Source organism: Gallinula chloropus (genome assembly GCF_964237585.1).
Source record: "Gallinula chloropus genome assembly, chromosome: 14".
Taxonomy (NCBI): domain Eukaryota; kingdom Metazoa; phylum Chordata; class Aves; order Gruiformes; family Rallidae; genus Gallinula; species Gallinula chloropus.
Window position 1 is genome coordinate 156,262 of NC_140099.1, and position 18,751 is coordinate 175,012.

At 51.2% G+C, this 18,751-nt stretch overlaps 1 protein-coding gene across 1 annotated transcript; it reads left to right on the forward strand.

The window, feature by feature from the left end:
• The first annotated feature begins 3,007 nt into the window (after positions 1–3,007).
• RTRAF (RNA transcription, translation and transport factor) lies at positions 3,008–18,748 on the forward strand. The gene is made up of 8 exons (XM_084270374.1): positions 3,008–3,132; positions 5,082–5,206; positions 6,730–6,829; positions 8,284–8,370; positions 9,458–9,546; positions 13,813–13,881; positions 17,556–17,604; positions 18,414–18,748. Exons 1-8 carry the CDS (start codon positions 3,072–3,074, stop codon positions 18,566–18,568), a joined length of 735 nt encoding a protein of 244 aa, XP_084126500.1. The 5' UTR covers positions 3,008–3,071; the 3' UTR covers positions 18,569–18,748.
• Positions 18,749–18,751: the final 3 nt, after the last annotated feature.

Sequence of the window (18,751 nt, forward strand, 5' to 3'; positions counted from 1 at the left end):
GCTGAGCCGCAGCTCAGTTGCAGCGTGGGGGGATTGGGCTCAGTCAGGGGGAACATCACTCCCTGCACAAGATCACCACTGCTCCAAAATTGAATCCCAGAATGGTTTTGGTTGGAAAAGGCCTTCAAGAGCATCAAGTCCAACCATCTACCCAACCATGGCCTAGTGTTGGGCCTACTATCCAGGTCCAGTACTAGACTATGTCACCAAGCACCATATCTCTTCTTTTAACCCCCTCCAGGATGGATGATTGAAAGACACCCAAAAGCTCTAGCTTGGGCATCCATCCCACCTCCCCATGCTTTCCTTCTGCTCCCATCCCCAGCAGCGAGCACAGGCTCTCCCCAGTGCCCAGGATCAGCAATGGCCTCATTTGGGGCTCTTTTAGGGAGACTCTGAGGCTGCGAGCTCCGTCCTTGCTGCCGTGGGAGGCTGGGGAAGGGGTGATGGAGAGCAGCACGGCGGGACTCCCTCCGTGCTCAGCAAAGACACCCTGCTCCCGCCAAAGTCACTACATCCCATGCTTTCTCTCTGGCTTTGTAGGGCCCTGGCAGGCAAATTATTTCCTAGCTGTGGTCTGAGGCTGGGTGTGCTTGGGTCATCTCTGGAGCCAGCAGCAAGGTGACAGAGTGGGTTTTGGGATGAAACCCACCGCTGCTGAGGCCAGGGTGGACACGCTGGGTGGGAATTCCAGTTTTCCCTGTATGTTACGAGCATCTCAGTGGAGCAGAGGACATTGCCCGTCCCTGGGGAGACAGCAGAAGCCTGGCCTGACATCCCCACACAGGCTGGCTCGACTCCAAGCTCCCCACCCCTCACTGAGACCATCGGGCTGCCTGGAAGGAAAGCAGCATCGGTGTCACCAGGGAAGAGCGAGCCACCCGCCGCTCAGCTGTCGCTGTGCTCGCTGCCCCCCCCATTCCCCAGCCTTGCTCCAGTTTGTCCTCTCCTCCCCAGGCTTAATCTCACCTCCCCAGTATTCAGCTCCAGAGCCACTGAGCCGGAGGAGGAGGAGGTGTGGCACACCCAAGGGAGGGCAGCTGCTTGCCCTGTGCACCCCCTGACACGGGCTCTGTGAGGCCTGCTAATGAGAATTAACCCTCTCCATGCTAATTGCATTCACTGAGGCGTGAGCCCATTAGATGTGCAGCACATGGTGGGAAGAGGAGAAGCGTGAGCCCTCTCTGCAGCTCCTGGGGATGCTGCAAAGGTGGGAGTCCCTGTGCCGTTGCTGCTCGCTTGCACGTCACGGCTCACACGTGTCACCAGCACGCCAGAGCGCTGCCAGGCCCCGGCTCCGGGAGCCAAAGGAGGCAGAGCTGGCTCCCTGCCTGCTCTGGGCAGGGCTGCGGCGGCCACAGAGCCTGTTCCTGCAGCTAAAGCCCTCCATCTCCGAGGAGATACGCGAGAGGACTGGTCCAAACGGGGCAAGAAGGGAGAAGCCCCCTCCCTACACCCCGTCCCCGAGGCTCAGGGTGCTGTGGGGAGGTTGGGCTCAGCCCCATGGCACCCTGCCGTCCCAGCGCCGCTGCAGCCCGTGGCTGTGCTGGCTGCCGGCTGGGGAGCTGGGAAGGGCTTTGGCACCAGGAGAAATGTGGGGATGAACATTGCATGGGCTCGGCGCGCTGTCAGCACCGCGTCTGCAGGGGAAGGGAGGGGGGAAACACGGAGGGAGGTGGGCTCACTCCCACCCACACCGGGCTCGTCGCCTTCTCCAGGCAGAAACACCCAGCCCCCACTTAAACAGGCATCCTTCACCTCTGCCACGGGCACAAGATGCCACCAGAGCAGGAACCTCCCCTGGCACTAAACCACACTAACACCCTCTCTCCCCGCGCACCCCCCATCTCTGGGGATGAGGGAAATAACCCGGGAGCAAAATGGGATGAGCAGCAGCGGCATTTGCATGGAAAAGTTTAATTCCAAGCTGGGTGTTTAATGCCGAGCTGGATGCAGCACTGAAGGGAGAAGGGGCTCAGGCTCAGCAGGCAGCAGCATCCCCTGCCCAAACACCTCCTTCCCTGCTTCCCAGGAGGATGACAGAGGGCTGCAGAGCCAGCTGCTGGCTGGGGCGGCTTTGCACCGTCGGGGTGATTCATGCTGTGGTTTGAAGACTTCAAAGGATTTGCTGAAGGCTGGAGAACAAACCCAACACCTGCACTGGGAGGGCAGAACAAGACCCCCTTCTCTGGCCAGTTGGGTGTTTCCCAGTTCGGCTCTTGCCCGGTGTCGTGAGGGGCTTTGCTGGCCCCTGCAGCACCACCAGCGCGGTGTAAGGACAGAGAACACAGGGGAGGGATCATACTGCCCCCCTTCCTCCCCGGGGCTGTGACCTCTCATTCCCCACAGCCCTCGCTGGAGCCACCGGACACGCTGCAGCGCCCCAAGACCTGTCCTTGGGGGCACCAGGCTGCACGGGGGCTGGGGCAGACACGGCTGGGCTGGGGTAGGTGCAGAGTGGCTGAGGGCCATGCAGTTCAGGGCGCTGCTCTGGGGCTGCCCCAGCGCTCCCAGGCACAGCCCAGCACTCCCCAGCATGGCCAAGTGGTCCCCAGTGAGGCTCCGCACAGCTCCGCACAGCTCCGCACCCCGCAGCAAGGATCACCGCTCCCCTTTAAGGCCCAAAGCCCCCAGCACGGCCCAGCACCCCCCAGCGCTTCCCAGCACAGCCCACCACCCCCAGTACAGTCCAGCACACCCCCAGTACAGCCCAGTGACCCCCCACCCCCCCAGCACGGCCCAGCGCTGCCCAGTAAGTCCCAGAGCCCCCAGCGCCGCCCAGCGCGCCGCCCCCGCCCCCAGCACGAGGGCCCGCCCCCAGCACGAGGCCCCGCCCCCTCTCGGAGGCCCCGCCCCCCGGCCGCTGTCCGTCCGCCGTCGTGTCAATAAAACTGGCCGAAGGGAAGTTTCCCCTTCCGGTAGCCCCTCTCCGCTTTCTGATTGGCGGCAGAGGCTGCCGCTCAGTGTGGCGCTGACCAACGGGCGGGCAGAGAGCGGGGCAGGGGGGACGCTGTTTCCGGTGCGGCCCGTTCGGCGCGGGGGAGCGGCTGGGCCCGGCCGGCAGCGGCGCCATGTTCCGCCGCAAGCTCTCGGCGCTCGACTACCACAACCCGGCCGGCTTCAACTGCAGGGGTGAGGGGCTGCGGCGGGGCTCCGCGGGGCCGCCACTTCCCCCCGTTCCCGCCCGTCTCCTCGGCCCTGCCGCCCGCCTCGCCCCGCTCCCAGGCCCGGCGCTGCCGGGGCGCCGCGGCCTTCCCCTGGCCGTCCCCTCGCCTCAGCGCCCCTGCGGCGGGGGCCGAGGCTGCCCTCGGGGCCCTAGGCCGTAGCTTAGCGCGGTGTTCAGGGAGCGTGTGCCGGGAGCACCGGGGCCCGGCGCGGTTAGCCCCGTCCCCGTGACTCTCGGGAGGAGAGGCTGAAGGCCCCGGGGTTGTCCAGCCTGGAGAAGAGGAGGCTGAGGGGAGACCTCATGGGGTCTGTGGCTTCCTGATGGGGGGAGTGAAGGGGCAGCACCGATCTCCCCTCTTTGGGGAGCAGGGACAGAACCCAAGGGGACGGCGTGAAGCTGCCCCAGGGGAGGCTCAGGCTGGGTGTCAGGAAGAGGTTCTGTGCTGAGAGGGGGGTCGGGCGCTGGCACAGGCTCCCCAGGGAAGGGGTCACAGCCCCGAGCTGGGCTGAGGGCAAGAAACGTCTGGAGGATGCCCTCAGTCCCGTGCTCTGACTGGGCTGGGCTGTGTGGAGCCGGGAGTTGGGCTCCAGGGGCCTTACGGGTCCCTCCCAGCTCAGGAGATTCGAGGATTCTAATTCTGTGGTTGACCTGCCCGTGGCCCCGGAGCCAGGGGCATCCTGTGCAGGAAGCAAGGCAGAGGCAGAGCAGTGAGTAGGAGTGGTCTTACAACATGATTAGGGCTGTTTTCTGATGTGTATCAATACATTGATGTTCGGTTTTTGCAACAATTAACATTTTCCCTTGCATGAAAGGGGCCTGTAATGATTGTATCTCGCAGCGTGATCAGTTACAAGCTTTGGGCCATCTTTAGTAGGTTGTTTTTCCTTCAGTGCTGCAGGTGGACTCGCTTCTCTTTCACTAGGTGTTGCCTCTGGGCATCTTCTCCTGTAGTGGGTCTTTTAAGTTCCTTACAGAGAGGGGTGAGGGGCTGGAAGGGGCTGCCCAGAGAGGGGGTGGGTGCCCCGTCCCTGGGGGTGTTCAAGGCCAGGTTGGCTGGGGCCCTGGGTAACCTTGTGTAGCTCCAGGCCTGGAGGTTGGTGGCCCTGCCTGTGGCAGGGGGTTGGAGCTCTGGGACCCTTGGGGTCCTTTCCAACCCAGACCATGAGTTTTTTTCCTTTAAATTCGTTTTATCTCTGTAGAAGTTCTCAAAAATCTTACTGCAAGCTTTCCTTCATGTGCTGTTAACTGTCTCTCTCTCACAACACATTCAACATAAACAGGGCACTTAGATCACTTAGAAGACGCTTTCCAAGAAGCAAACTTACCATTCTTGTCCCTGATGGGGAGAAACAGTGTGCTTACCCCTCCCTGAGATGCAGGGGGATATTAAACTCCTTAACTCAGATTATTAAACCTCATCCAGTGCCCAGAATACCACGGCTGGTGTTTGAGGGGCGGGCGATACGCCAGAGCCACCATCCTGCTGTGTCCAGCAGTGAATTCTCTCACTGGGGTGCAGGTGTGAGGCTAATTGCTTCACCAGGGGACAGATAGCTTTGTTTGCATCCCAGTCTGTGTATTATGGAATTCCAGCTCCCAAATAACGAGCTGTTGGGTCAACAACCAGGAAAAGTTGAGTCAACAGCGAAGGAAGCAAATGTTTCTGCGCAGTCGCGAGTGGTGTGGCTTGAGGAGAGAGGGGGTGTCCCTGCTGCGTGTGACATGCTTGTCCAGAGAACAGGGTTAGGAACCGAACTTCTCTTGTCATTGTTTCACCTATTGCTTCTCCACTTCAGTTATAAACACGTTCCAAATAAAAACACCCTGCTGGCTGATGCCTTTTAGGGTTGTCAACCAGTTGGAAGTGACTTGAATTGGTTGATTTTTTTGTTTCTTTGGTTGTTTCTCCTGACAGATGAAACAGAATTCAGGAATTTTATTGTCTGGCTTGAAGACCAGAAAATCAGGCACTACAAGATTGAGGACCGAGGGAATTTGAGGAACATCCACAGTGATGACTGGCCCAAATCCTTTGAAAAGGTATTTTCCTTGTTTCAGATAAGTTTTAAATGATGAAGATGTCTTATGTAAGTGACAAACAAGAGCTGCTCCTGTTGCTGGATGGAAATGGCTCTGAATATTCTCCCTTTCTCTGAACTTTGACATTTCTAGGAATTTAAATGCACTCTGTGAACTGGAGGTGTTGCTGGGGTGGGAGAATGTTCTGTCCATCAGTTCCACTCAGCTGTGGGATTTTGCAAAAAGAAGTATCCATCCTAATCTGTTTCTTGCCTGATTTGATTCTGCTCTTGAAGTAGAAAGAAAATTGCCTACAAATAAACAGCTTTTTCTACACTAATGATTCTCCTGTTCCAAAAGAAAGATGGATGAAGCTAATGCACTTGTAGGCTTTGCAGGCACTTGGCAGAAAGCTACTTCAACTCATCTCTGCACCTCTTAATGTTTCAGAGAGATGATTTCCCACTGCTGGCACAAGGCATGGCAAGCAGCCATCGTTTTTGGAGCGATATCCTGTGTGCTCATGAGCATTTTGAGTCACTGCAGGATGGTTGAGCCTCTTGGTTCCCACTTCCTTTCTCTCCACACAGCCCTGCAAGGAGCTGAGGATGCTCTGTAACGCTCAGTGCCTCTTCATCTCACTCCCCCCCAGCCTAGAACCACTTGCCTTGCTCCCTGCCCTGGAGGGCTGGAGCTGCAGCACTCGTGCTGGGCAGGAGGAGGCACTTAAAGCATTCTGATATCACATACATTGATGTACATGCTGTTAGAATTACTGGCTGCTGAGACTCTTGTGGATCAGTGGGATCTTTCTAGGCTTGGCCAGACCATCCTTCTCTGCTTGCGTGCCAGGGGAGCCCTGCCTGCTCCTGCTCTCCAGCCCCTGATGCCCTTTCTCTCTGGTGCTGCTGGAGCAGAGGCTGTGTGGCATTTCTCCCCAGCTAAGGGACACAGCAGAATGTCACCATGTCCTGGGCTTTCTTGAGTCTGGGCAGCAGGTTGGCCTTAGTCCTGTGTTTTGGCTTCAGGAGAGCAGAGACACTGTCCCAGCTGCTTTTTGTCCTCTCTCATTGCACACAATCCCTAAGAAAGGGAAGATTACTTCTGCTGCCCCTCAGAATCCTCTGATCTCAGTACTGTGAGAGCCTTAGGTAGCATCATTCCTCTTCCCTGCTTTAGCTGTGACATTTTTGCAGCAGTTTGCTCTCTGTCCTTTCCCTTGCCTCCATTCAGTGTGTAAAATGATCAGAGAGCAGAGAAAGGCCTGGTTTGGTTTCTCCTGTTGCAGTCTGACAAGGACTGTTACCCATCAAAAGGCAGGTGCTGCTGGTAAGTGCCAGGTTTGGTTTAGTGGTGGCTTGGAGCTCCCCAGAACACCTCAGGGCGGGTGCCGCAGCGGAGCCTTTCGGGATGATGCTTCTTGTTAGCAACTGTGCTGGCAACCGCAAGCTCTGTGGGAAAGCAACTGTTTACAAAGCAGCTCTGTGCTTCCAGCTCTTCAGGGGTCAGTAACATCTGTTTTCTCCTCTCTCTCTGCTCCTCAGTACATGAAAGATGTAAACTGCCCGTTCAAAGTCCAGGAACGACAGGAGACAGTGGACTGGCTCCTGGGCTTGGCGGTTCGGCTCGAGTATGGAGATAATGGTAGGAGTGAGTTGATTTCATCCTTTCTGTTTGATTCCTCAAGTTAAGATGATGTCAAAAGTATATATAGTTTCCTTTATAACACAAAAAAGAGATTCATCTGCTTGGTTTTGCTCCATATGCAGATGTGAACTGTTTCTCCTCAGCTCCCACGGGACAGGGCAGTAGCATTCTTGTATTTATTACTTTATTTCTGGATATAGCAAACCCCATTGTATGTTTATACCCTTCTCCCCACGGGATTGCCTTGATGAGAACTTACTCTGAAGTGTATTAAATGCATCTTCTTTAGTGCTGCATTTATTCAAATAAACTATTCTTAGACCCTTGTTTTACAGGGAGTAGATCCCAAACCCTTGGGAACTAGGGCAAGGTTATAAAAAACTGGAGTTTAATCTGAGCAGTCAGCAGCAGTTTCCTCTCCTTATAGTGAGAGTATGGCTGCAAATGTGAGTCCTGGTGGCAAACACAGTAACAGTCACGGAATCATTAAGGTTGGAAAAGACTTCCAAGATCATCTAGTCCAACTGTCACCCTACCACATCCCTAAGTCCCTCACCCAGCCTTCCCTTGAACACCCCGAGGGACGGTGACTCCACCACCTCCCTGGGCAGCCCCTTCCAACGCCCAACCGCTCTTTGGGAGGAGAAATTTCTCCTCATTTCAAACCTGAACCTCCCCTGGCCCAACTCTCAGCCATTCCTCTGTCCTGTCGCTGGGTATCTGTGAGAAGAGGCTGAGCCCCAGCCCCCCACAGCTTCCTTTCAGGGAGCTGTAAAAGGACTGCTTCCCATTACCTTTAATCCCCACAAGGGGATAAATACCTGCAGTCTGTAGAGCTGCTGCTCAGTCCCTCCCGGTGGAGAGAGAGAGCTGCCTGGGACTCAGGCTTACAGTTAGAAGGAGGCAGGAAGTCCCATCCTCAAAAGGACTGAAAAAAACCCAACCCAGTGTGGGTTGCAGATGAGTGCTGTGGTATTTAAAGTACAACCTCCACTGGAAACATTTTACTTGCTGGTTGTAACCAACGTCAGCCTGTAGTTCTCGAGCCCTGCATACACTGCCAGTGGAGGCAGAGGCCCAACGCTAGTTAACTGACAGATTTCACAGCAGTAGGACTGTAAGGTGCAGCTTGTTTGGCTTTCTGGGATGAGGACTGTAGGAAGAGCTTTAAGCAAGCGCATAGTTCCCTGCAGAAGTGTGGAGCATGCTCTGATGCCGCTCTTGCACAGCGCGTAAGTTCTCTCCAGCTGTTAGGGTGGCTCATTGGAATGGCAGCCACTGGGGACCTTCCTAGGGAGCTCCTAAACATCACTCTATAAACCCAGAAGGCTTTTGGGCCACTACCACACCCCAGAAATACAGGTCTAGCAAACTGCAGCTGTATTCTAACTTCTAACTAGTTACTGTGTCATTAGCTCTGTGGTGTTTGTGTTTGCTTCTCCATTTAACAGCTGATAAGTATAAGGATTCGACCCCTGATGGTGCTAAGAACACTGACAACACAGCAAAAAATGCAGAACCACTGATTAACTTGGATGGTGAGTATGTGGCAACCTCCTGTATGGGCATATTGGGTGTGAAAGTGTTCTGTGGCCTGTGTGATATCCTTCAGATTAAGTAGTTCTGATACCATGATACATACAACTTTTCAAAGCCCTGTTTAAAGCTTTAGGAAGGACTCAGATATTCTTTTACTGCCTCTCTGTGAGCAGCATTTCGAGTTACTTAGAGTTGTTGGCACTTATCTGTATTCCTACTAAAGGAAAGAGGAACTGGTGCTGCTCTGTAGGAATCCCAGGTGTCTGCAGAGCTTTTCCTGTTGGGGGGAAGAAGCGGAAGGGCAGAGGAGGAGAATTTTTCCCAGCAAAATGAGGTGCCCAGAGACTTGTTCAGATATGAATAATGTTGAGGGGGCTTTTACCAGGAAGCAGATGAAGGGTATTTACCTTACCAGCTCTATAAAACAGGAGTGTTTACTGTAGGTTAGAGTGAAATACCAACTATAGGCTCTAACTTCTCTTAAAAAAGAACAAACCAACAAAAAAACCTCACCAAAACCAGCTAAGGAAACATGATGGCAGGCTGTTTCCTTCAATGCTGTGACATATTCTGTGTTGGCTCAGTCTTCCCCAGCTGTACCTTTCAGAATCATTTTTCTGGCTGTTAGGCACAGTCACAATAAGTGGAAGTGGTGGGAAAACAGCTACTAAAATTAGCTCTAAGTCCTCCCAAGTCTTCTCCCACTGCTCCTTCTACAAACAGCCACCTAGAAATTGGTCCTGCCCTCACCTCAGGTCTGCTCTGTGCTGATGGAAAAACTCAGTAAAGATAATACTTTTGTGTAATTAGCTTAATTTTCAAAGACTGAATGCAAATTTGCTGTGAGGTAGGACATGCTGGAAACAATGCTGCTTGTGCTTGGATGATGTTCTGCAGCCCAATTCTGAAACCCGGTGTGCACATGGATTGCTCTGCAGCCAGACAAAGTGGTTGCTTGCTGATGTGTGTCCATGGCCTTGCCCATCCTTGAGAGCAGCCCAATGCTGTGGAGTCAGGAAGCCAATTCTGATGTTTTTTGAGCCCGTTCAGCTAACGTTTTTAACGATGCCAATCATTTATTTGCAGTGAATAATCCTGATTTCAAGGCTGGAGTGATGGCTTTAGCTAATCTGCTTCAAATTCAGCGGCACGACGATTACTTGGTGATGCTTAAGGTGAGTCTCACAGGTTTCAGACCTTATTTCTTCTCCCCAGTGCCTGGTACATGAGTAGAAGCTTCTGTCGCAGAGTTACCAATAACTAGGACTTGTAAGGCCCAAATAGAAAGAGAAACTCATCCTGTATGTGCCATTTCAAACAGATAAGAGCACAGAATGTGAATCATGCAAACTAATGCAGGGGTAATTGTCTTGGTAAACAGTTCAGCTGTAGCTGGGTGGTGGAGTTCCACCACTGAGAGCTGTGGGTCAGAGTTGGAAGTGGTGGAGGCTAGCTGAAGTACTGCTTTCTTTGTGATGAACCTTGGGAATGCTGAGGAACGCACTCAAAAGGAGAAGATTGCATTCCAGGGCTAGAAATTAGGAGAAACTTGAACATGCAGAGGCTAAGGGATGTAAAGGATGTTTTAAAACACTCAGCCTGGGGAGAAGCCCCAGGTTAAAAGCTGCCACCAGCTCCTCCTGGCCTTAGGAGCTGCATATTCCTTGTCAGCACTGAAGTCAGTTTGATTTAGCCTTGACAACTAATCAAGGCTTTTAAATACAATACATAGGCTAATTAATTTTCTAAAGCATCCTTTTTATGACTGATAAAATGTGTGGCTTAGCAGGAGAACACAGTAGTTCTCTGTAAATTTGGGGTTGAACTTGTACTGTATTTACTGAGGCCGTAGCGATCCTGAGTTCCTGTTTGATCATGTTGTGATACAGAAAGCAGCTTGGTTTTGTTTGGGACCAGAATAAACTCATTTTACTGAAGAAAAAGACTAATGTCCATCCATTAGAGAAGCTGTGATATTTGCTAAATTTTAGAGAAACTAAATGCCACAGGTATTGAAGTTTATACAGTGTGTGTGAGGCTGTAGCAGGTCTGTTTCAGCAGTAGTCTGGCTAGCTGGTTTCTGAAGGAAAGGGCTGCCTGCAGTTAGACCATCAATGCTGTCCTCCTTCTCTCCAGGATGGTATCATCCTTTGCCTTCTGTCGTGGTTTCACCCGGCTGAGGGCCAAGATCCACGCAGCTGCCTGCTCCTTTAAGGAAAAGGGCAGGTTAAAGGGAAGGGGAAGGGGGGTGAGAAGTAAGGGAAGGGAAAAGGAAGAGAAAGGGGCAAATAACCCCAAAATCAAGAAATTAAGAGGCCCGTGGGTTGGGATAAGGATAGTTTACTAAGATAACAGAAAGATACAATGTAACAATACTAACAGGACTTCAAAGCAAAATATATGAAGCTGTTGATACCCAAGGCAGTTTCTCACCAAACCACACAACTCAGGCCGTGCCACCCAGAGCCGTCCCAGAACCCGACCGTCCCCCAGGCACCGCGCGTCCCGGAGCCACCCCGGTCCTTCCTCCCGTCAGCCCCCGATATCCTGGGCAGGACGTAACTGGCGTGGAATACTCTCTTTGGTCAGTTGGGTCACCTGTCCTGGCTTCGCCCCTCCTTTCTCATGAAGAGCTGAGAAAGTCCTTGACTGTCTGACAGCAACTAGAAACATCAGGGTGTTATCAGCAGTACTCCCATTTTACTCTCAAACACAGCATCCATCTGCTGTACAAATGAAATTAACTCCATCCTGACCAAAACCAGGACACCTTCCCAAAATAGCCTTTGAGCTCTTAATCTTTAAGGAGTGCTGGAGTATATCAACCCCCTATCAAAAAAACCCAACCCAAACCCAACCTCCACAATAAAACAGCGGGGAGGAATATTGAGTAGAGAGGGAAGAGACCCTGTGACTGGCACCATTGGGGTTCTGTTAGGCAGAGCTCCTTCAGGTCTCCTTACAGGACTGCCTCCAGGCTAGCAAACTTCACCTGGGTTCTTCTAACTTGGTGCCAACAACTGAGAGAGAGAGAAAACAACATATCTTGTCTATGTGAATGTATTTATGCTTCTATCACTACTTCCACAGTCCTGGGCTCACTTTTTTCAGACAGGAGTGGTTGGACACAGCCACCAGCCTGAATTTTCTTCCCTTTAATTACAATGGGAACAGGAGCAGGAATGTTAACATGAGCAGCAGTAGTGTTCAGGTTTTGATGGGGTCAGGATGTGTCAGTGAAACAATTCCACACCACAGCAAGCGAGTTTGCAGTGTGCATGTGGAGAATTCCTGATCCCTGTTTGGGTTGGGATCCTCTGGAATGGGTGCCTAGGGAAGGCCAGAGGGTGTGAGCATGCCCCAGACATTTGGGCAGAGCAAGCAGATGTATTTGGAGTGCCCTTTTAGTAACTGAAATCTGGTGTGTGGATCAGAAAGCATCCGTGCAGCACAGTTGGATATCCCTCTTCTAATGCGAAAGGCACTCAGAATTCTCTTACATGGGGTTTGGTTTCACTCCTGGAATTTAAAGTCTTGGTTGAACCATTCTTTTCTCCTTCAGTTAGAAAGATTTCTAGAAGTATTCAGTGGCAACTTCCTCATATCCCCTTTCCAGTCCAATCCTGAGCAAAACTGGGCGAGACATGAAGCAGGAAGACTTCTGTCGCCCTTGGCTGCTCCTCAGGGAGAGTCTGAGGAATGTGTTTGACAGACCTAGTTCTTTGGGGTGGAAGTCTGCCTGCTTGGTATTTGGTTATTTTTAGAGGCGTTTCCAGCTGTAGGTATCAGTAACTGAGAGCTCTGATACAATTTCATGCTGTGTACTGGAGCCAGTAAGAACAGATGAGCAGCAGGATTGTATAAAATCAAGGCTGTGCTTGTTCCTGTGTCTAAAAATAAAAGGCTGCAGAGCAGGAAGGAATTAAAACTTGGATGGGTAGCCTTGCTCCAGGATCCTCTGTGTGTGGAAGGTGGTGCAGCACCTACTAAAGGATGCCAACAGCAGAAATTGCTTCCTGGAGAAGCTGTAGTGCTGCAGAGAAAAGTAAAAGCCATGGTGCTGCTGCTTTGGAATGGCAGTCTGGGAATCGGAGGCATTCATGATTGTTCCTGGTATGTTCTGGCCCAGCAAGTGGCTGAAATGAAGAGCATAATGTCCTTCCCTCTTCTGGTGAAGCTGCCTTCCCCAGTGAAAGAAACTACCCCTTTGTAAGGCGCTACGTGGAAGGAATATCTCTATGGAATACTGCTATTCAAGTAACAGATGATTTAACAGTAGCTCAAATACAGAGGAAGTGGTTACCCCTGAAATGCAGCCAGAGGAAACCAGATACAGTTAACCTAGCTCCTTAAATCCTGAATTCATGACCCTGTAAATCAGTAGCTATTCCAGCAGGGGTTAGCTGAATTAAAGAAGAGAGTTTATCCATTTCAAATACACACAATACCTATTTATCTCCCCTTAATCTGATCCACTTTTTATTACCTGGCATATAAATAAACTCTTAAACAGATTTAAAGTCAAACACAGCGTTGTTCTCCATTCAGAATCAGTGTTCAGTGTCTTTTCAGCTCTGAGTATTCCTCGATGCAACACTATGAAACTTTAGTTTCATGAGATGCCAGAACTATTTTGTTCCATTTTTTTTGCAATGAAACCTCAAAGCATTAAAGCTCTCACAAGAGAAAGTTACACTCCATAATGATCACTCTTGGAATATAAACAAGGCTGGAATATTTTGTTCTGTTTTGAGGTTTTTGTTAAGTTAGGGAAGAATCAAAGCAACAAATTTAGGTGCCTCGGTTAAAATAAGGGACTTTCTTTTTTTTTCTGTTTCTAGACTTGAACTTCTCTGTCTTCATCTGTTTCACACATCAGAACACAGAGGCTAGACAGGCCTGGCTATTTGAGGAAAGGTGCTGAGGGATGGTGGAGTCAGGAGCTCTTATTAGTGTTTATAAATATCTGAAATGTTGGAGATGAGAGAGAAATGGGCAGCCTCTGCTCAGTGTCTGTGGGGACAGGACAAGGGGCGATGGGCTCAAGTTGGAGCACAGGGAGTTCCCCCCAATGTGGGGAAGAACTTCTTCCCTGTGAGGGTGAGGGAGCCCTGGGACAGGCTGCCCAGGGGGTGTGGAGTCTCCTTCTCTGGAGAGATTCCAGCCCCATCTGGACACCGACCTGTGCCCTGTCCCAGGGACCCTGCTTGGGCAGGGGGCTGGTCTCAGTCTCTGGGGGTCCCTCCCAACCCCTGCAGCTCTGTCATTCTTAGCACTTTTCAAAAAGGGTTAAGGTCTGAAAGCTGCTCAAAATACTTCTCTCAGACTCGTGGGTTTGAGGTTATGCTGGGTTACAGCATTGGCTCCCTTTCCCTTGGAATTGCCCAGAAATGCTTCCAGACCTCAGTTAATGTACTCTCCCCCTCTCTGTTTCTCCCTAGGCAATTCGCATCCTGGTTCAGGAGCGCTTGACGCAGGACGCCATCGCGAAGGCCGCTCAGTCCAAGGAGGTTTGTGTATCACTGCACCAGCCTGGTGTTAATTATTCCATATTGAGTAATGGAGCAGAGGCCTCCCTGTCTGCCAGCTCAGTCAAATCCAGTCCTGTTGAAATGCTTAGCAGGGAGGTGGAAACTTGCTTTGTATCTTCACCATCTCAATTCTGAAAGAGCCAGGGGATTATGGAGCGTTTACAAAGCTCTTTGTTTGGGTTGAATAGGAACAGGTGTACCTGCATCACTTACAGAGCTGTTCTCTTATCTCGGGGTTTGCTGGAGGATTACCCTGGCTCTTAGGAGAGGGGACGTATGACCTGGCTTTTCCTTGGAATCAGCAGTGTTTGCTGCCTAAACAGGTTGAAACATTCCTCATACAGAGTGTTTTGTGTGTACACCTCCAGTGTGTTTAAGGAATGGGATGCTGGGTGTGCAACTCCCCTCTCCCCACCCCTTCCCCTAAAAGAACTGAAGGCAACTTCTGTGCTTAAACCTCAGATTTTGCAGAATTTCTTTTCTGACCACAAGCTGGCTGTTCCTAAGAAGCTCCAGGGGATGTCTAGGGTTTTTCAGCTCATCATTTCTTAGAACATCTCAGTTTTCCAGCTCTTCTCTGCTGTTTGGGTGCAGCAGCCACTGGCATTGGCCCTTCAGCGCAGCCAGGGAAGGCAGCTGCTCCTGCCCTGCAGCTGTATGTTCTGATGTGTTCCTGAAACCTAAAGCCACTGCATCTGGTCAAGGAGCCCCTTCATCTCTTCTGGCAGCTGCTCAGCACAGTCCAGGCTTTATTTATCATCACAACACTGGTTGTGGCCTTTACTAAGTGGCAGTTGCAGGTGCTCTGAGCTGCAGGCGCTGTGATTGCCAGAGGCCTTGGAACACTCAATCACAGATTTGCTGTCATATCCCTAAAACCATTAAAAAGAACAAGTAACTGATGGCACTAAAAAGCTGTCTTTTTAGTTGTTGTTCCCATAGCTGCTCAGCTGACATGCAGGGATTGGAATGGGCTTTTCTGGGTGTTTGGCTGCTTGGAAGAAAAACCAGGTTGTGTTGTTTTTTCCTGGCAAAGAATTATTTGCATTTGATAGATCCTCAAAGTGCCACCAGGTCTGAGGGTGAAATGTCACCACATGTGATTATTGCCATTGGGAGTGTATTCCCATTAGGAATGCTAAATTGCAAAGGGGGGGGGGAAGGAGAAAAAACAGGGGTGCAGAGGCAGGAAAATGCTTTTATTAGTGGTGGCAGCACTAATAAACACCATCAACAAGGTGCAGTGGGGAAAAGATAAAACAGGTACAGGAATGGTCTCTGAGGACTGTGCTGAGGGAGCTTCCACCACTGTGCTTGTGGCTTAAACACAGTGACATGAGATTTGTGGTGTTGGGCTGTCAAGGCACAGCTTTCAAGGTAGGACATGGCACTTCTTTTCCCTTTTATTTAAGATTATGGCTTGAATGGCCAGTGATTCAGTGTCCTTGGTGTCCAGACAGGGTTTGGATTTATGCTGACACACTCCTAGCCAGACAGTCCTCTTTCATCAGCAGAGGAGTGGCAGCAGGGACAGGGAGGGGATTGTCCCTCTCTGCTCTGCCCTCCCCAGCTGGAGTCCTGTGTCCAGAGCTGGGGCCCAACACAAGGAAGATGTGGGGCTGGTGGAGAGGGGTCAGAGGAGCCCTGGGGATGCTCAGAGGGCTGGAGCAGCTCCCCTAGGGAGAGAGGCTGAGGGAGCTGGGCTGGGTCAGCCTGGAGAAGAGAAGGCTGTGGGGGGACCTCACTGCAGCCTCCCAGTCCCTGAAGGGAGCAGAGGAACAGGAGGGGAATCAGCTTGTTAAAGGGCAGAGACTGGCAGGACAAGGGGGCTGGAGTGAAGCTGGAGGAGGGAAGGGGGAGAGGAGAGATTGGGGGGAAGTTCTTTGCAGAGAGAGTGGTGAGGGGCTGGAAGGGGCTGCCCAGAGAGGGGGTGGGTGCCCCATCCCTGGGGGTGTTCAAGGCCAGGTTGGCTGGGCAACCTTGTGTAGCTGCAGGCCTGGAGGTTGGTGTCCCTGCCTGTGGCAGGGGGTTGGAGCTCTGTGACCCTTGGGGTCCCTCCCAGCCCAGACCAGTCTGTGATTCAAGCCTGTCCTAAGCTTTCCTTGCCTGATAAGTGTGCCTTAGGTGGGATCAAGTGCAAAAAACACCCTTTAGGATCACTTTAAAGATGTTCCCAAAAGTTATACCTGGGGCATATTTAAAAGCACAACAAAGCAGGTACATTTTCCTGTAGGACCCCCTTAAGTACTGGGACACCACAGCTCGGTCTCCCTGGAGCCTTTCCTTCTCCAGGCTGAACCAGCCCAACTCTCCCAGCCTGTCTTCATAGCAGAGGTGCTCCAGCCCCCTTATCATCTTCGTGGTCTCCTCTGGACTCCCTCCAACAGCTCCATGTCTGTCCTGTCCTGGAGGCCCCAGAGCTGGAAGCCAGAAGGGAGCTGGCAGATGGACCGGTGAGAGGAAGGCAGGGGAAGTACCGCTGCGCTACCGGGTGTCTTGGAAAAGCCACTGAGGGTGCAGAGCAACGTTCCCAGGGAATTCATCCACAAAGAACCAACCAAATCCATTCTTTTTTGTGATCATGCAGCTTCCAGCATGTGCCAGGCTGGAAGTGAGGTTCTGGCAGCCTTAAGTATAAACTGGATGTCTTAAAAACTGTAGACTTGAAGTCTGAATCTGCTCAAAGTCGCTCTGACCAACAACCTGTTTCCAGTTCAACAACATGGGTGTGTTTTTAAGGCTGCAGTTCAATGCCCAACATACTGTAAAAGAACCTTTTTTTGGAAACAGAGTATTAAGAGTTCAGTTCAGGTGGCATTTCATATTTGGCTTGCATTGTTTGATCAACTTTCTACTTAATATAAAAGCCTCTAAAAGAAATCCTCACCCTTCACAAGGTTGTGCTGGACTCATACGTTTTTGTCCTGCAAGGCAAGTGTTGGAACAAGTTAATAGAGGTGGTGAAAGCAAATTTGAAGACTTGAATTGGTTGAATCTCCTTCTGTGTTTGTGGTGAAACAGGGCAGGTGGTTGGTTGGCATCTCTCCTCCACAGTGGGAAGAGGGTAAAGGAAAAGGGAGCTTAGAAATTGTCACTGATAAAACTTTACCTTGTGCTGCCCTCCCAGAGCAGGAAGTGGGATGGTTTTGTTCCTGAGCTTAACACTTGAGGAGATGCTCCTGGGGATGTTGCAAGTGGAGAGTCTGAGGCAGAGAACTTTTACAACTCTCTTCTCAGATCAGCCTGTGCTTTGGAAACGGGCAGCGCTTTGACGGCAAGGGTTTCTGAGGAACACAAAGGAGGCTTTTTATTGGGGTGGGTGTTCTCTCTGGCAGCACTGGTGTTAGCCTTTTAAGGATTGAATGCAGGCAGCGTGTATCCAATGGGGTTCTCTTGACGAGGAGGGGGGGTTATTCAGCATGAAGATTCCTCTTTATTAACACTCTGGGTTTGATGTTTCGGGGCGCAGCGGCGCTCGTGTGCGAGCGAGCACGATGACTCCTCCAAGCTGTCACAAGGTGTCTGGATAAGCAAAACCTGAGTGTCCTCTCCTCCAGAGGAGTCACCTGCTGCAGCATTTGACTTTTGTTGCCCAAACAAGTGAGATGACATTTCTAGTTAATCACATTTTAATGATCTTTTTCTTTTTGAAGGGCTTGCCTGTTGCCTTAGAAAAGCACGTGCTCGGCTTTGACACAGGAGGTAAGCAGTCCTTGTAATGCCACTTCTAAACAGTGATTGTTGCCTTCCACAAAGCATATTGCTGTCAGATACATAGATAACATGGGCAGCACAAAAGCCTCCAGTGGAAAGAATTGCTCCCTCCCAGCTTATTTATGAGCATTTTGTTTTGGAACAGCAAAGCATAAATCTTAAGCTGTGGAATATGTTGTTTTCAGAGTCGTGTTTAAAGAACAGCTTTTAATTGCAGAGAGGAAGGAATGCTCCTCGTTTCTGCTGCCTTGTAAATCTTCCTTCTGCCAGCAGAGGACCTCTGTGCTGCTTTGGTCTGTGTAACTCACCTAAAATCTAATCACAGGCAGCAGAGTTGGCGTGACACCATAGATTATCCTGCAAAGAAGAGCCAGACGACCTGGCATTCCACTCGTCTGGCTTTGCTTTTGCCCTGTGATATGCCTAATTTACTAGGCTTCATAGCCACCCAGCTATGCATTACCTGGGAGGGCTCCAGGAATCACAGAATCAGAGCTGTAGGGGTTGGAAGGGGCCTCCAGAGCCCATCAGTCCAACCCCCTGCCCAAGCAGGGTCCCTAGGACAGGTCACACAGGTTGGTGTCCAGACGGGGCTGGAATCTCTCCAGAGAAGGAAGCAGAGGGAGGTTCTGAGGAGCACCCCATCCCTCTCTAAGCAGCAGGGAGAAAGTTCTTCCCTATCTCCAGCATGACAAGCACAGCTGAAGCACAGAGTACTAGCACAGATTAAGCTTTCCTTAAAACCTTTGTCTCAAATGAAGCTAATTTGATGTGATTTCTCTTCACAACCCACCCAGATGCTGTTCTCAACGAAGCTGCCCAGATTCTCCGCCTGCTGCATATAGAGGAGCTCCGAGAGCTGCAAACCAAAATCAACGAAGCCATTGTAGCAGTTCAGGCCATTATTGCTGATCCCAAGACTGACCACAGACTGGGCAAAGTGGGGAGATGAATGGGTAGAAGATTTTAGCCCCTTGTGTGCTCTAGCCCAGTTAGGATCTATGTACAACTCCGGCATGCTCTTTGAAACGGTATCACTTGACTGTTTTGAAAGAAAACGGGGGGGGAATTGGGTTCTAACTCCTGAAGAATTCTCATTTTTCTTTAAATAAATGAAATTGGGGAAAATAGATGA

Coding starts and splice junctions, on each gene's coding strand:
- RTRAF (XM_084270374.1), top strand. CDS start 3,072: ATGTTCCGCCGCAAGCTCTCGGCGCTCGACTACCACAACCCGGCCGGC. Junction 6,830..8,283: donor GCTCGAGTATGGAGATAATG/GTAGGAGTGAGT, acceptor TCCATTTAACAG/CTGATAAGTATAAGGATTCG. Junction 13,882..17,555: donor AGGCCGCTCAGTCCAAGGAG/GTTTGTGTATCA, acceptor TTCTTTTTGAAG/GGCTTGCCTGTTGCCTTAGA.